The sequence below is a fragment of the Acanthochromis polyacanthus genome, chromosome 4, assembly GCF_021347895.1.
Source record: "Acanthochromis polyacanthus isolate Apoly-LR-REF ecotype Palm Island chromosome 4, KAUST_Apoly_ChrSc, whole genome shotgun sequence".
In the NCBI taxonomy this organism is placed as follows: Eukaryota; Metazoa; Chordata; class Actinopteri; family Pomacentridae; genus Acanthochromis; species Acanthochromis polyacanthus.
The window spans coordinates 21,022,498-21,039,968 of NC_067116.1; the positions used below are offsets into that span (position 1 = coordinate 21,022,498).

The window sequence follows — 17,471 nt, forward strand, 5'->3', positions numbered from 1 at the left end:
CGCGCTAGACCCAGCTCTGAAGACACAAGGGTCTAGGAACGCTCAACAGGGAGGGAGGTGGGCTAAAAGGTTGTCTTTCAAATCACTCTGCAGCAATTGGGTAGGTATACAACCAATCAGCGCAACGAATAGGCTGACCTAGTTCCTAGAGCGCCGGATTGTTGCTAAGTCCCATTAGCTTCCCAACCAGCGGAGCCAACTGGTATATTAAGGATTTGCCATATCCCGTCGGCATAAGTCCAAATACGTCTTTCTTCTCAATGAAACCCTTCAGTGCCGTTCTTTGTTTATCTTTCAAGTTGAATTTTAGCTTCAAATCTTTAAGGGCTGTGACCAAAGCCGAGTCGAAAGATAACTGTTTATTGTGCGCCGGTTGTTTCTGTCAGAATCGTCGCGCCTCTGTCGTCACTTAGTTACGCCCGCCTTCTGACTCTACACTTCATGGTAATTTGTCCAGCCAGTTTTAGGAGAATCCAGCCTCGAGCCTTATGGAGGGTAACTAGACCCACCCTGGCAGAGAATTAAATTCGTTGCCGTGGGTTGTCTAGCGCGGCTAGGCTAATAAACTATAGCATGACTACAGCTTTATCTTTTACCTGAGTCCAGTGTATTGAATAATTCTGCCTCCCTGTCTTTACTTTCAGGTGTCAGTGAAGCGACATCTCTCCAGTAAGTTCAGTCCAGTCAGCTTGAATGTCTGGTTTTGGAGTAATTGTCTTCTTATTGTGCAGCAGATCTCCTTCCTGTGAAATATCCAGTGTTGTGTATTCTGTGCACTGCATCTTTGACAATCTTGATAGGTTAAATCTTGTGCTGCATCTCTGCAGGAAACGTGAGTACTGCAGGAGGCCGATCAGAGGAAGGTGAAGCTGCCTCCAACAGAGGTGAGGTTTCAAACTCTTTTACTTTGCCTGTTGTAGTGCTAAAACACTGAAGTTATACAAAAATGAACCGGCAAATATTTTTAATAATTTGCTCAAGGAAAATGATTCTATTTGGCTGATACGATAAATACAACAAGGCTGTAACAGAAATTGAAATGTGTTGTGGTAGTTTAGATGTTCAAAAGCCTCTGAGATTATCACACTTTGCAATAAAGTGCAAGTATACAACAAAACAAAATGTTATGCGTTTCGTAGTGTTAGCATCTTTTGCTCGTTTTGGTATGTAGCAATGCTTGCATGTTGGCTTCTACGCTTCTGGTTTCAGACTATTTCCAAACCGCGCTCCTTCTGCTTTCTTTATCCACTAAAACCAGTCACAAAGACTCTACACTTGTCATTTTTCTTAAACAATAACAAAGTGCTGTTTAACTAGAGCAAATGAGACGAGTAAGGAGAAGAAAACAGCGCTGCGAGTGAGTGAGTGAGGCAGGACTACTGCAGTGTGTCAATACACCGTCTGAGAGAAGAGTGAGCGAGGAAACACAGCGAGTATTAGTGTATCAATACTGTGCAATTGAGTACTGAAAGAATCGGTGTACTGACAATCGATATTTTCAATTGTACAGGTCTTTTTCACTGTTTTGTGACTTTCTAACCTTTAATAAATTACTTGTTAAGAAAATACTTCTATCGATAGTAGAAATTATTATTAGTTATGGCACTCATTCTGTATTTGTACCAGTCAGTACCTAAACAGAAAAATCATTGTTCGTCTTCCAGCATTTGCACTTATCATGAGAGCTTCAAGTTACCATCCCTTCATTTTATGTTGTTTGTAATCTGAAACAGTGAAAACCGATTCCCACACACCCTCACAGCCACATCTGTAGCGTCAGTAAATGCTTTGGTGTCACATTTCTCCACCTCCAGCCTCCTTAACCCCCCGTGTTTCTCTCTTCACCAGCAGATCTCTTCATTGGCCGACCTTGCTTGAACGGCCCCCCTCCATTAGTCACAGGCTGTCCTCTGCTCGTGCCCCAAAACATGTTTTATCACCTACAGGTTCATTAGCTGACACAAGGTTAGGCAGGAATGTGGGAGGCTACAACCTGCTGCACTCCAGCAGGGAGCAGGGAGAGTCTCCCTCCTAAATCCAGACGCAGCAGGATTAATGATCAGCACCTGATTAAAGCGGTTACTCTGCAGTGACAGCAGCAGTGGCTGGAGCTCAGTGAAAGCGGGCTAATTGCTGGTATTTATCACAAAGAAGGTAATGGCTGATGGGTTTTTCCCTTATGTCGTCTTATCTCAGCCCATCCCGGCCTCCTCTCAACGCTCTGACAAAGGACACCCTGCTGCTGATTAGTCTTGATTAGGGAACATCTTCTGTGACTCACTGTATCTCTTTGTGTGTGTTGTTTCTTAGCAGATGCAGAGCAGGAGGGCCTCCGCAGGTCCACCTCCAGCCCTGATCACAGCAGGTGAGATCGCTCTGCCCTTCTCTTCATCTGCTTCCTCCTTCTTCTTATCTGTCTCGGAGCAGAGAGACATTTTTGGAGTTTAAATTGCATCATCAGTGGCCTTTCAGCAGTTTGAAGCTCTCCGGGTTTTCCCCTCACAGTCCTTCTCTCCTTAATTTGTTTTTGGCCATCTTCTAGTTTTTCATTCGTCAGCTCATTTCTCTCAGTTATTTTCGCCTTTTTCATTTCCTCTGTAGCACCGACAAAGCACCATGAACATTTTTGCTTTTACTATACCAAGAAACAAACTATAGCACCAGTGGAAATGCTTGCACTATATGAAAAAATAGGATTTAGACACTTAAAGAGAAAGCCATGAACATTAATCTGCTGCTGTAACAGCCTTCAGGTCCAGGCTTTCCATCTGATTTTAGAACGCTGGCTGCAGGGATTTGCTTCCATTCAGCCAAAAGAGCATTAATAAGGCCGAGCACTGATTCCGGTGATAAGATCTGGTCCGTCTCATCACAAAAGCTCTGCTCTGTGCAAACCAGTAATCTTACACACCAAACTGAGAAAAGCAATTTCTTTCAAGCATTATGCAGAGGAACGTTAATAGGCAGAGAGGAATCTTCCCCAAACTATTGCACACTAATGGTGAATCAGAACAAGTTAATATAATTTAATGTCCATCTACTGGATGCTAGACTGCATTAATCGGCAACATACAGGCACTATCACTCTGTGTGTTGGAGGTCAGAATATGTCGTTGTTTTAGTTAGAGTTCAGTTTTCTTGTAGAATATTTTGTCAGAATTATGATTTCTCTCCTGCATTTTAAACTACACTATGATAAACTGTTGTGTTTGTGGGAAATCCCACATGTTTTTTTCAGATATAAACTCAGCATCAGATCAAAATTACACTAATTTAAAGAGCAAACAATGAAGAATAAAGAATGCGAAAAAAATCACCCTGCAGAAACACCAGATAACAATATATATAGTACAATGATGTTTTCAGCACACAGTACAGTACATTTTTGCATCTATAGTCTTTCTTCCTGCAGTCTTCACAATCTCCCAGTGTCCTCCACTCTCTCACTTACGCCCACACTTCTGTCCTCACTTTGCCTCCTTTTCATTATTTTTTCCTTCTCTTCAGTCCCTCCGTTATTCCTCCATCCTCCCTGATTTTCTTCCTCGTGTCCTCTCTGCTCTCCGTCAGGTTGAGTTCGACAGCGTCAGGCTCTGACAGTCTGTTCGGACCTCCGCTGGAATCGGCCTTCAAGTCCAAAAGCTTCGACAGCCGAGAGCAGCTGAGAGATCAGAGCGCTTTTGGTGCTTCTGAATGTAAGAGAAGTTTTGTTAAAAATAATTTCGGAGCATGTTTTTTTTTTTTAATGTGGATATTAATACTGTATCGGCTCAAACATTGTACAACCAGCCCTGATTATGACACGATTACCTCTTTAGCAACAAGTGTTTTTGCAATGACCTTAGTTTTGATGAATTGATGTTTTTGTGGCAGTTAGCATTTTTTTAGATTATCTGTAGTGATTTATGTAGAACTTACAGAATATGTTTAAATAAAAACTTCAACACGATACATTGAAACACAGATTACCACTCCATTTAATCTGCAATAACAACAAATGAAAAACAAAGACACAAAATGGTGACCGGACAAGCAATAAGGTGTTGTTTCTGCATGCATAAATATGCTGCATCTCTACTGCCCTGCTCCAGCTTTCCTGCTGTTGGAGTTGTGCAATGAGCACATAAAGGTATTTCAAATAAACCGTACACAGAGCCACATAAGAGTCACATAAAAATGTCTTATTTGCAGCCAGTTTTCTGAAGTAAAAAACAATGACATTGGAATGTATTAAGCAAATAACAAATTCCCATTTAAAAAAACTTATATAGTGTGTGATAAAGTAGTAGTTTCACATAGACATATTCGGATAGATAGTTGTTTTATCTGCATTTTTACTTTAAAGAGAACTGCGCTTTTATTTGACTGATTTTCTAATGTGTTTTTGGAACTATATTAACTATAATTTAACTAAAAATTACAATGAACTTATGTTCCCATGAAGATATTTACCAGCAGCCATTCTTTTTGGGCCAAATACTGCCAACAAAACTCTCTGTCTGTACTTAGCCTGAGAAGCGATACTCAGGGCTTAAAATATCCTCAGAGCTCTGAAATCACTGAGAGCACAGTAATAACGGAAGGTGACTCAATTTTACATTTTCTGAAAAAAATTGTGAAAAAGAGGTCATTTTCCACCATCGCTAGTGGAAACTAAACCTGGGCTTAGTTTTGTATTTATCAAAACAGAAAACCTTTCCTTCAAGAAAAGATTTGTCACCTGATCAGTTTCTAAAAACTGTTGAAACGGATGGAAAGATATTATTAAACGTAGTCCTTAAAAATATGATACTTGAACTGTACTGGCTTAAGTCGAGCATTAATGGAACAGCCTCTGATCTTTTCCATCCCTTCATCCCAAAGCTTATCAGGTATCTCTGAGCCTCAAGGTGATGACTGTGGGGGGGTGAGCTCTGCATAGAAGTCTATAAATTGGACCATTAGGCATTTGAAGGAAAGAATTTGAACAACGTGGTCATAGCCTGGCAGGCTGATGGGTTTTAGACAACAGCTGGTTGAAAGAAGCACATTTCTCGCTGATGTTGAAGTCTCAAAAATGAGACCTAATGAGGTTCGATTTGTACAAAGAGAACATCTGTTCTGCAAAAATGCTAATGACAAGTCCCTGAGTATAATAAAGCCTTCACTTTTTCACTTCTAATATACAGAAAAAACAGATTGCCTTATATTTGGGACAAAATGTTGACATTGTATTGCTGTTGTTACTGTGTTTTTGTTTGTCTGGAAACATCAATGTATAGCTGCAGATCAGCAACATCTAATTCCACCTATATATATGTATATATATATATATATATATATATATATATATATATTATTATTTTTTTTTTTTTTTTTTGAGGTTCCCTCTCAGATCTACTGCACTCTGCTGATTTCCTGTCGTGTGTTTATTGTGTTTGTCAGATGCTGCCTTCTCGTCCGACTCCTCCTCTCCAGAGAATGTTGAAGACTCTGGCCTGGACTCTCCTTCCCATCAGCCCCTTGGGCCCTCCCCTGAGCCCGTGGGTTGGGCTGCATGGCCTCCAATGCCACAGAATAAGGAGCAGACACAAACACTGGGGCGACCAGTGGACCCTTTCCTCTCTGCTTTCCGGGACCCCTCCCCTGGACGCCCTCACCAGCAGGACGACCCCGCCAGCGTCTGGTCCGTCGCCTCTTCACGTCCCTCACGTGTCCCCCCAGAGATGGACACATCGATGCGGTTCCCTGCTTTCTCTCAGTCCCTCCCTCAACCTGAGATGGAGTCGTCGGTGTGGAACTGCAAACACATCCCACCTGAGGACCCCTTCCTCGCCGCCTTTGAGAGGACTGTCACCCAGGAGACTCTAAGCCTCTCTGACGCCTGGGCACGCCCACCGCCTCGCCCCACCCAGGAGGGCAGGGGCATGGAGGTGAGAGGGGACCCGTTCTCTGTCGCCATCTCCGACACCAAGACACTCCCAACCCCTTCCTCTTCCTCTTCATCCTCCTCCTCCAATCGTAAGGAGAGAGACAGGAAACGAGACCGAAGCCTCCCACCTCCAGTTTCTTCCGATGACCCCTTTGCGATCACGATGATTGGCAGCCCAACTCACCAGTCGTCGCTGGCTGCAGCGGCTGGGATAATCCCTCCACACAGCAGCAGCAGCAGCAGCAGCAGCAGCGGTGGTTCTGCCAGCAGCAATAGGCTGGGACTCGATGTTAACACAGGCTCTTTGCCGTCAGCTCAGCCAAAGAAAGAGCTGATGCACTGGAACTCTGTCCACAACCCGTTCAGTGAAGGTGTCGGCTCCAAATCACAGGAGAGAGGCGGAAAAGGAGAGGGAGGAGCCGGAGGAGAGAGGAGGAAGCACAGATCATCAGAAAGCGAGCCGCGCAGGAACGCCCCTCCCCTCACGAGGCATTCAGGACCCCAGGAGGATCTGTGCTTCTCAACGGACAAAGATCAGGACTGTCTGGATCTGAACACTCAGATATCCTGCAATATCGGCTCTCACAAGGGTATTGACCTCTTCTTCTTTATGTGGCATTTACATTTGACCTACGAGAGATTCTGACATAAAAGCCTGGGGACAAGCAAGAATAAAAATAACACACGTAGAGTTCTATAGCAACTTAGATAGTATAATGTACATTTCCCCTACTCTAGTTACTGAAGTAAACAGCTTGAGTCATATATACTAGTTTGTGGGTCACTGCTGTCGGAAAAGAAAATTTATTTTTATACGTTTAGTTTTATAGCTTCATTCAGTCTTTGATGAGAATTTGAGAGAAATATGGAAGAAGGTGGCCTTCAGCTTTAAATGCTTTCTAAGTTATTTCTCTACTTTCATTACAAACTCTGATAGAGAAATACGGGACGATAAATTCTTCACTGAGCGTCCAGAGCAGTTCATTCAGCAACAATAAACAAAAACATAGCAGCATTCATCTATATTGCAGCTCCATTTCATGTGTAAAAAGCATAAATCAGGAGCTAATGGGACTTCTGAATTAAACCAGTAACCCAGGACTGAGGCAAGAAATAGTTTAGTCTTATATAAAATATGTATAAAATGCAGAAAAAATCCTGCTTCCAAACAACTCATTCTGTGGCTCAGTGTGCCGATTTCTAACAAAAGCACACCTGTGCCCCCAGACAGTTTTGACTTAATTATTCAGCAAATCTTTTCATCAGGGGGCTGTCTGGTAAGCTCTTCATTAAGGCCTCATTGAGTTAAATAAATCTTGAAAAATTGAAACTGCATATTAAACGACGATAGACTCATTTCTAAAACGGAAAGGTCAGGGTGGGGACGTTTTTTTTCCAGAATGGTGCTGCCTACACCCACAACACTTTTGTCTTGCCTCACAATAGTGGTGCCTTACCTCTGACGCACAGACACACACTGGGCTGCTTTATTTTACAATATCATACGTTATGGTGCCGCGTACGTGAGAGTTAGGTACAGGTCTACTCCATTACTTATAGAAAGGAAACTCTTTCTGCTGCTGAGACAATGTGTGGTTTCATGCATGTAGTGATGGTTTTGAGTATTGCATTGAAGTTACTGTATTCCTAATCTTATGTGATATGCTGGGAAGATCTCAGTCATTTATAGCACCGGAAATTCACTAAACATCAGCATCTGTAACGTAGACTGAACCACAAATACAGGTGAAGTCCAAACAGTAATATCCAGCCTCAGCTTCACCAGTTAGACACACAGAGCAGCTCATACTGCCAGAGATCAGACTTTTAAATTGAGTTTTTCACAGGACCTGCAGCTTTTCCCGTATATTATAACTGGAGCAACACTCTAAGTGTTTATATGGATCAAAAGCAGTCACCCTGGAGTAGTCTCCTCACCTTCATGTTGAAATCAGTCTGCTGAGGTGGCGTGGGCATCTGATTAAGATGTTTTCTGGGTGCTTTCCTTTGAAAGTTTCACAGGCATTTCCAACTGGGAGGAGACTTCAGGGTGGACCTTGAACTAACTGGAGAGATTATATGTCTCACCTGGCCTGGAAAAACTTTAGGATCTCCCAGGTTAAAGGTTTGTCTGGCCTGCTTAGCCAGCTGACACTGTGTAGTCTGGATGAGCAGAAGAAAGTGAATAGATGGATGAGGGTAGTTCAGAAGGAAAAAAAAAATGCTCTTTGTGATCTTTTGGTGCTTCGTAGACTCTCAGTTAATTGTCAATTAACTGAGTCATCAATCTGATATTAAAATTAATCTGGAGTTGATGAGATAACTGATGAATAATTTAAGTCATTTGCCAAATCTATTGGGCCTGATCTTTTTATGTTTTAATCACGTGACAATAAAACTCATTTCTGATGTTCAGTTCAGTGCTATTGGCATTTACAAAAGAAAAGCTTTGACTTTCACTCATGCTCAGTTTGTTAATAACCTTCATCGTATCACACGTTTATATTAGTATTAGCTGACGGATTGAGGATCGACAGTGTGTTCAAGTGATCAACACTGTGTGGGATTTGTTTATTTCTTTCCTACTAGGGAAGAAAATCCAACAGGATGGAGAATCTCTCAATTAAACCAATACAAATAAAATGTTGTTGTATTTGGTGCCAGCATGTTTTGGCAGTCTGGTATTTACAGATTGTCTCTAGCTGCTCTGAACGCAGCTTTTGGCCGATTGTAGAGGACGTCTGTGTCTCGTACTCCAGTGCAGTGTGTGATTCAGATCTGCTTTGAGCCATTTTCTGTGTTTGTGTCTTTGTAAGGTTCCAAACACAATTTCAGGCAAGACGCGGCTGAAGTGGTTGCAGCTGCTCCTCAGAGAGCCGCCCGGGCCAAGAGGTCTTCAGGCCGACTCAGCGGCTGTGAGCGAGTGAGTGTCAGCTATGAGTTTACAGCTCAGTAAATCCATATCCTCCTAATATTATGTTTTTATGATCATACATTTATCGGACTTAATTATTACTTTGGACTCATAACTGCACAGCCTTTTTAAATATTGTAGCTTTATTCCTAAAAGCTCCCCTGTATTTTTTTAGAGGGCTTTAAAATTGGAGACAAACTGCAGATAATAGCTGTCTGCAGGTGTAAAACCTTTTAACTCAGGAAAACTGATCATTTACTGAGTGAAAAGAAAATGGAAAACTCCTTCCACCCACTCCAATAGTTTTATAATACTGTAAATATTATCTTGCTGATGAGCATTTCGGGTTCTTAAAATGTTAAAATTGTAAATCAGGGTTTCTGCAGGGCATTAAAAAGTATTAATAGTCATTAAATAGATTTTTGTGAAAATTAAGGGCGTAAACATGCCGAAACATTGCGAGAATTGTTCTGGCCGGTCGGGTACAATCGCCAAAAACTGCATGTTTTTAAAGTGACCGGCAGGCTGGACCAGGTGGAGGAGAGCTGGGAAATGAGGGAGTGCAAACTCCAGCAAAAAATGCCTACAAAACATGGAATTCAGAGAATGACTACAGACCATTGGGTGGTCAGGGGTGGTTTCCGGATTCAGAAATAGTGAAATGTAGGGACAGTTTTCATATAAGAATCATCTTTTACAAAAAAGCAAACCTGTGTAATTTGTTGAGTTCACGGTTGTGGCATTAAAATTTTTGTGGTATAGCATTAAAATAAAATTAAAAAGCTTTAAATTTATCTACTTATTGTCTACCTATGATCAGGTGGAAGTATCACCCGATAAGATTACTCTTAATATCTCCCCTGTGTGTTTCAGTCTCGGTCACTGTGCTCCTCCCCGCTGCCGGAGCCCAGCCCGTCCCTCACCTCCTCTTCCTCCTCCAGTCCCAGTGAGTGGGGGCCACAGGCCAGCGAGTGGGGGGCCCAGAACCGAGCAGCCAGCCCCGCCAGGCCGGGACAAGTCTCACCGCTGCCCTACCAGCACCAGGACCACCAGCCGAGACAGTGTAAGACAAATGAGCACATTTCTGAAGTCAGTTAGAGGCAGTGGACAATTTCTCTTCATGTGAGCACAAGGCAGCACAGGAATGAGTATCTGTAAAGGAATACCTAGTTTGTATATTCCAGATCCGCATTTAAAAAAGTGAAAAAGCATATTTTGTTAGATATTTTTCTGAAACTGTTCCTTTAAACTCACATTTGTTCTCCACAGTACACCTGTCCAGAGGTCCCAGTCCCATTTCCCTCAGCACACAGGAGGCCTGGCCAGTCGCAGCGGCCATCACAGAATACATCAACGCCTACTTCAAAGGTGGACAGCACAACCGGTCAGCATGATGCTTACTCTTCTCAAAAATAACAGATGTTTTGTACAGGGTGTCCCAAAAAATTGGCATCATTTCACAGGTCTATAATTTTGGCAATTCTTTTTGAAATAACCTCAAATTTTCACAGAATGTATGGAAACTGTTCAAGATTTTATGTTTAATGTGTCATTTTTGTTCTTTTTTCAGGTTGAGCCATGCCGTTCACTCCCAAAAAGAAGTCCTTTTGCGTCTTGGAATATGCTCACACACAGTCACCCAAGACTGCAGCGTGCCTTCAATGCAAAATTTGGAAAAATTTCACCAACCGGCAAACAAATTTGGACTTGGTACCAAAAATTTAAAGAGGAAGGCTGCTTATGCAGGGCTAAAGGATCTGGTAGACCATCATCAACATCAGCATATTCCAAGACGCTAAAGGACTTCTCTTTGGGAGTGAACGGCATGGCTCAACCTGAAAACAGAAAAAAAATAAAACATTAAATATATCTTGATCTGGTTCTATACATTCTGTGAAAATTTGAGGTTATTTCAACAAGAATTGCCAAAATTATTGGCCTGCGAAATGGTGTCCAATTTTTTGGGACACCCTGTATATTCCATGTTGTTTATCCTCTGAAAACCAAGCAGGTTTCGGAGTATTTTTTGCTCCTGCTACATTTTCACTCGCTGTGAAATAATTTTTTAGTCCTATCAACTCCTGCACATCTCAGAAACAGAAACGGTACAGAGCTCAAATATGTCTTCTGTGCAGTATGACACAATTCTAATGCTTTAAACCATAAAAAAGCTTTTTTTCCCGATGAAGAGAACATTATATTAATCAGAAATACAGTCTAGACATTGTTAATGTGACTAATAACAACATGCTCAGTTTTTGCAACCTCAACATATCAGGTGCTTTTTCTCTCTACTCTGCACTCCAGTTGTTGAAAGATATTTCACCGTGCTAAATGTATCCTCCAACAACTTGCACCCTGTTCCCCATTGTACTGTTTTTGGCCGTGCTGCTTTCATTTTTTTGATCAATTATGGTTTATTTTCCTCTCAGTCTCGCTAATAGATTTCCATACTTGTCCCCGGTCTACTCAGTGTAAACACATCATGCAGTTCAGCAGAATGTCACCAAGTTTTTGTCATATGACAAAAAATTGACTCTGTCATGGCTTCTAGATTACAATGAGGAGGAGATTTTATTGTTTATTAATATTTTATGTTCTTTACATGATCTGATTACTGCAAATACTTATTTTTGGCAAATGTATGAATAAGACATGTACAATACAGTGATTTTTATGAAATACTATGTTTGCTTGTTGACATATCAGAGAAGAAAGACACATTTTGTTAAATAAACTTGGTGTGTGCTGTGTTTTTCTCCCTTTCTTCAGATGTTTAGTGAAGATCACAGGTGACCTGACGATGTCCTTCCCCGCAGGCATCACGAGGATTTTCACAGCCAACCCCAACGTTCCTGTTCTCAGCTTCAGGCTGCTCAACATCTCACGGATCGATCACTTCCTGCCCAATCAAAAGCTGCTCTACAGGTCAGCTGCCTCCTGATTTTTGTGTTACAAACCCGTCTGCTCCTCTGTGAGATGCTTATCAGTCTGTTGTGTCCACAGTGATCCGTCTCAGAGTGACCCAGACACCAGAGACTTCTGGTTCAACATGCAGGCGCTGCAGCTCTACCTGCAGAGAGAAGCTGAACTCAACCCCCAGGCTTCATACTACAACGTCGGCCTGCTCAAGTATCAGGTCTGGACTTAAAATGTGACATCACACCCTGCAGTGCAGATATTTTCTGCTCCTCCTGCTGTTATAATGCTGTTACGGGCTACACAGTGGCGTGGTGTTTCGCACTTCTCGCCTTGCAGCTACTCCCCGCCTTCGCAGGATCTTTCTGCATGGAGTTTGCATGTTGTCCCTGTGCATGTGTGGGTTTTCTCTCACAGTCCAAAAATATGCTGAGGTTAACTGATTATTCTAAATTTGCCCGTAGGTGTGAATGTGAGTGTGACTGTTTTACCTGCTTTAAATTACTGTCTTATTTTTAAGTTTTTTTTTTCTTGTTTTTTTACTGTGAAGCACTTTGATCACCCTTTGAGCTGCTGTAAAGGACTGCACAAACAAACTTTGATTGATTGATTGATTGATCCAGTTTCTCATCATCCTAACAAATTTTCTTCCGGGATTTTGGATCGTGTCATTTAAAAATTACAAAAACATGTTCATGCTTAATTTCCAAATAACTGCCAATTAATTAATTAAAGGAAAATTCTGATGTCTTTTAACTAGTAATAATATATTTCATTGACTATTTATCATTGGAAATCTATTATTCACATCTGCTGAGGTCTGAGGGAAACTGATTTTAAGTTGAATTTTGCTGGCTAAACATTGTCTGTTTTTGTGTTATTAAGTTCCAAATTACACAGTGCTTAATGAACCACTTTCTTATTGATTTCACGGCCACTGTTTTTAAATTAGAGACCATAATTCTGCGCTGGACCTCTGTTTTTTTTTAAAAATTTTTTCAAGCTGTGCGCCTCGTTGTGTCCTCAGGTTTCGTCTCAGGACCCGGGCCGGGCTCCTCTGCTGCTGTCGGCTGAGTGTCAGCGGAGCGGCACGGTGACTCGGGTGTCTCTGGATTATCACTGCTGTCCTGCCACCGCTCCCTCCACGCAGCTCACCGCCGTTCAGGTGCTGCTGCCGCTGGACCACACTGCCACAGACCTGCAGTGTCAGCCGCCCGCCTCCTGGTGAGCAGCGACGATGAAAGGATAATGAGGAGTTTCTCATGAGTGAGGGCTGTTATTTACCAGATGAATGCAATCAAGAGGTTTATTTTAATGCACAAAAGAATCATAAACCATGTAGCGACATGGAAGAAAGCTTAACTTTTCCTCCAAGCCAGAAAAGAAGACTGATTGGGTGCCGAGTTCATATTTTTGTTCAGTGTAACATAAAACATGTAATCAAGTCGGGGCTGCAGCTGAACAGTATCCAGCTTCTTACAATATCTCACCTCCCTAGCTGCCATTGTACGGTAAACCAGCATCGCCCCTTGCTGTGATAGTTTCTTCCTGACATATTATCTACTGTAGACAGACAGACACAGCCAGAACAAGGTTCTCCTCCATTCTCTGGGCTCCCAACTTAATGATTCCTGCCTTTATAACTGTTTGAAAAGGAGCAACAATAAAAACATAATCACGTTTCTGAAAGTTCAAAAGATTTTCGACTAGAAGTGGTCACATGAGGACGCCACTCATCCTCATCAAATATCAAACTAAATATGAGCTACATTTAATGTTTTTATTTAAATAAGTAGAAATGCAGGACCCGAGCAGCATAAATATATGTGATTGTTTCCACAGGTGAATTATTTGTTTTGTTTGTAATGAAACAGTCCTCATAAAGGCCACAGAGTGATGGAGGCCTTTAAACACATCCTAATCCAGCAACATCTGTATATTAAAACCGACTTTATGTACTTAGAAGGTACTTAAGTCACTTTAAAAACTGTTGGAGACACAATTAGAAAGCTAATTGATCAGTGAACTGATAGTTAATAGTTTTGGTAATCAATTCAGTTTGCAGTAACAAAAACAAAAAATACTGTTTTTGGAATTGCATTCACATCTTTTTAAGTTCATGTTGCCATTTTGAGTTTGTATGATCAAAGTTCTGCTTCTTGTTGTCTTAAAATATATCTTCAGTCCTTTTTAAGATGTTCTCTGTGATTAGAAGATGCTGGTTCTGTGATGAAGTGAAGCTCTTTTACTTCCTTTTTATAGTAAATGATTTTATACTGGATATCCGTCTCTTCATATTAATCTTCTTCAGAGAAATGAGAGATAACGTATGGACTTGGTATCTTTGTGTACAGACATTTGTTGTATCACTTTACAAATAGTTTCCAGAAACACTGTTTTCCCACAGTATTTTCTGACATTTCCCAAAAAAAACCCAAAAAGCAAATCCTGTGATCAAATCTACATCATATGATCCACATTATCTCAAACATCTCTGACATCTGTGGAGCTTCTTAATTTTTTACTTCTGGTGTTAAAATACAGAAACAAATCCGATTTTTCCAGAGACACGATCTCGCTTCATTCACCAGTTTTCTGTTCTATGTTTAGACGCCTTTTAAAACCAATTAATCATTTAATTAAAGCAAAAGCAAAAAAACATATTCAACATTTTTATTTTCTCAGTTGTGAGATTTGTCGTGGGCTCTTTTGTTAAATATATTTTCACAATATATATATTTAGATTTTCAAGCACTGATGAGACAAAACTCCCATGATGAGCATTTTTCACTTTTTCTGCTGCTCTACAGAGTAAATTCATGTGCACTCACAAGAATATTTGACCCGCTATGAATTTAGAATAATATTGTGACTGGTGGATAACAGGAGAACTTTAAAGACCATCAAAGGCAGCAGATTAAGGAGCAGGTGAGGCTTTACTGACTATTTATTTGTCTCTGCAGGAACGCTGAGGAGCGACGGCTGCTGTGGAAGCTTCCCAACCTTTCCCCGACCAATCACAGCAAAGGTCAGAGCTCTGCCGCTGCTCTTCTTACCCCTCTGCTTTTCTTTTTTACCCCTCAGTGAAGGAGCGAGCTTTGATTATTAAATGCTGCTCACACTGGCTGTCTATTAATTTATTAGTCTTCTCATTAAAGCTGGTGCCAGAGTTTTCAGCTTCATCGCCTTCCCATCGGTTTCACTTTTCTACACTTTGTCGGGACAAATGTAGAAATGAGTAATTGAGAGTTGAGGAAAGAGATCTCTGCGCTTGACTTCGTCCTCTTTTTAAAAAGCAGAAGCCTGAAGGCGTATCATTACCTTCTTCACAGCCGCATTAGCATTTGAACGTGGCAGCTGCTCTCATCAACCTGGTGGAGACGAACAAAATGAACTCTCGTTTTGTTCGTGCTTCTGAATGCCCGACTGACGGAAAGAATCATAAAATATTCACTTTTTATTTTGTGTCGGCTTGATTGTGTCTCATATTCCACAACCTTTGTGCCACACAAATGAGAGACGGCTTGTAATAGAGGATTTTCTGGCTCTAATTTGAGATGGGTACGTGCACAGTTAAATCATTTGATCTCCAGCTTTCCTTCACCTATGTGCTTCTTTGTTCCAGACACCCACGTTTCTGCTTTTCGTTTTATTCATTTTTTTTCGTCTAATGATATATTATTACCTCAGTGTGAAGCTATGCGCTTTGAGAGCAGAGGAGAAGAAACTATTCAGAGCCACCAGTGATGGATGGGATGATAAAAGTGAAAACCTTTATAGTTCGAAGACTTCTCTGATTTATGAACCAGTGACAAAAGCACTGAAAGGTCACCATAACTCCTTGCTGTCCCTTCAAATCCTGTTTTCCTGCATAACGTCTGTGTCTTTGTGACTGAAGTGTTGAAAATGCCACTTTACTTAAATCCTGTCTGCCAGCGTTGAGGCTGTAATTAATTAGTTTCACCGGACATCTTGTGAACACAAGCAGATGTGCCGGAGAAGATATTTTTCAGATTGATGAGGAGCTTTACAGTCGCTCCTAAATTTACCAGCAGTGCTTCTCTCTTCTTTCTCGCTGTGTCTTCATTGTAGTTAATAAATCTAGCATGCAGCTCTTTGTGACGTTTACACACAGAGGACTGTGGCTCTCGCTTGTTCAGTGGCTTCCAGGCTAAAAGATGGTGAGACGTGAAGGTTAAACAAGGTTAGAATTGATGGAAGAGTTAAAGATGCATCAATCATGCATCACTGTTCAACAATTCTGATCAGATTCAGTGTCTAACTAACAATTCTATCCTTCTTTTCCCCTCAACTTTACTCCAAATGTCTTGTTTTGTTCCAATGTGTGCAGTTTGCTCTCATTTCTGGGGAAAAAAAAAGAAGAGCATTGAATCCTTCTGTTAAAGATGAAAGTAAATAAGTGCCATGGATTAACCTTTTATCTAAAAGCTTTTAATGTTCAACTTGGAGTCCTTCAGCGTGTATTTGGACTGACTTTTAGTACTAAAAGAAGTAAAAACAGACAGAAGGAAGCTCCACAGACTGAACCAGAAGAAGCTGAAACGTGAAAATAATATTTTTGTTTGAAGAGACAATTTTTCTTTAAAATTTTTTTTAAATAACCTTAAGGTCAGATAAGCAATTTTAGTTGGTTTTTTTTTCATGTTTATGTTGTAGCTAATCAGAATTTCATCCCCACTGAGTATTTATATGTCAGTGGGTTTAAAATAAAGTCCTCTTGATTCTGACAGACATTCCTGTTAAACTCTCACCAATAGTTTCCACACATTATCTATGACCGTTATCACTGCTGAGCTTTATGGTGGTGTGTGTGTGTGTGTTGCAGGCTCAGGGACTCTGTGTGCCAGCTGGCAGTGCCTGGAGGTCCCCCGCGGCCCCCCACCCAGCCTGGCTGTTCAGTTTGTGGGCTCCGGGGCCTCGCTGTCGGGTATGGACGTGGAGCTGGTGGGCAGCCGCTACCGCATGTCACTGGTCAAGAAGAGATTCGCCACAGGTGACGATCTGAACACACCCTCTGGGCTACAAGTATACACGCTAGCATTAGCTTTATAGGGGCTCTGACAAATGAAACAGTGGTACCTGTGGGTGTATCCTCCTTCATTCTGGTCCTCATGAAGGTATCAAACCTGCTGTGTATTTACAGTAAGAAACGTTTGAACTTCAGTATTTAATTTCCAATTATATTTAAAGGGCGGCTTGGCTCAGTGGGTAGAGTGGCCGTCTTGTAACTGGAAGGTTGCCGGTTTGATCCTCGGCCCGTCATGTCGAGGTGTCCCTGAGCAAGACACCGAACCCCTAATTGCTCCTGGTGGGTCGTGGTTAGCGCCTTGCATGGCAGCTTCTGCCATCAGTGTGTGAATGTGTGAATGTGATGTATCATGTAAAGCGCTTTGGATAAAAGTGCTATATAAATACAACCATTTACCATTTATTTAAAGAACTAATAATGAAACAAATACAGTTCATTCATTTTTCCAACAACAGATGAGTTCACTAATGATAGTTTTGCAGATTAATCTTTCAGATCATTTTTCTGATTAGAATGCAAAACATTTACATCCTCTATTGCTGTTTTTTTCTGTTTTATATCATCATATATTTAATATGTTTGCATTCTGGATAATTGAAGAACTCCTGCTAAACAAGCAGCATGAAGACCTTGGCTCTGGAAGCTCTGGACTGAAGACAAATGTTTCCCACTTTCTA

At 41.3% G+C, this 17,471-nt stretch overlaps 1 protein-coding gene across 3 annotated transcripts in view; it reads left to right on the plus strand.

Annotated features, from left to right (window-relative positions):
• fcho1 (FCH and mu domain containing endocytic adaptor 1) overlaps nt 1–17,471 on the plus strand; it is a 78,720-nt gene that overhangs the window by 59,435 nt on the left and 1,814 nt on the right. For 2 of the 3 annotated variants that reach the window (XM_022210494.2, XM_022210495.2), the window contains exons 14-26: nt 645–669; nt 828–884; nt 2,311–2,365; nt 3,571–3,695; nt 5,425–6,501; nt 8,728–8,834; nt 9,699–9,888; nt 10,095–10,209; nt 11,598–11,753; nt 11,832–11,964; nt 12,772–12,968; nt 14,708–14,772; nt 16,591–16,758. In XM_022210494.2, the coding sequence (XP_022066186.2) occupies nt 645–669; nt 828–884; nt 2,311–2,365; nt 3,571–3,695; nt 5,425–6,501; nt 8,728–8,834; nt 9,699–9,888; nt 10,095–10,209; nt 11,598–11,753; nt 11,832–11,964; nt 12,772–12,968; nt 14,708–14,772; nt 16,591–16,758 (2,470 nt within the window). The remainder of the gene's footprint in view (nt 1–644; nt 670–827; nt 885–2,310; nt 2,366–3,570; nt 3,696–5,424; nt 6,502–8,727; nt 8,835–9,698; nt 9,889–10,094; nt 10,210–11,597; nt 11,754–11,831; nt 11,965–12,771; nt 12,969–14,707; nt 14,773–16,590; nt 16,759–17,471) is intronic. The other variant, XM_022210496.2, reaches the window with a different exon arrangement.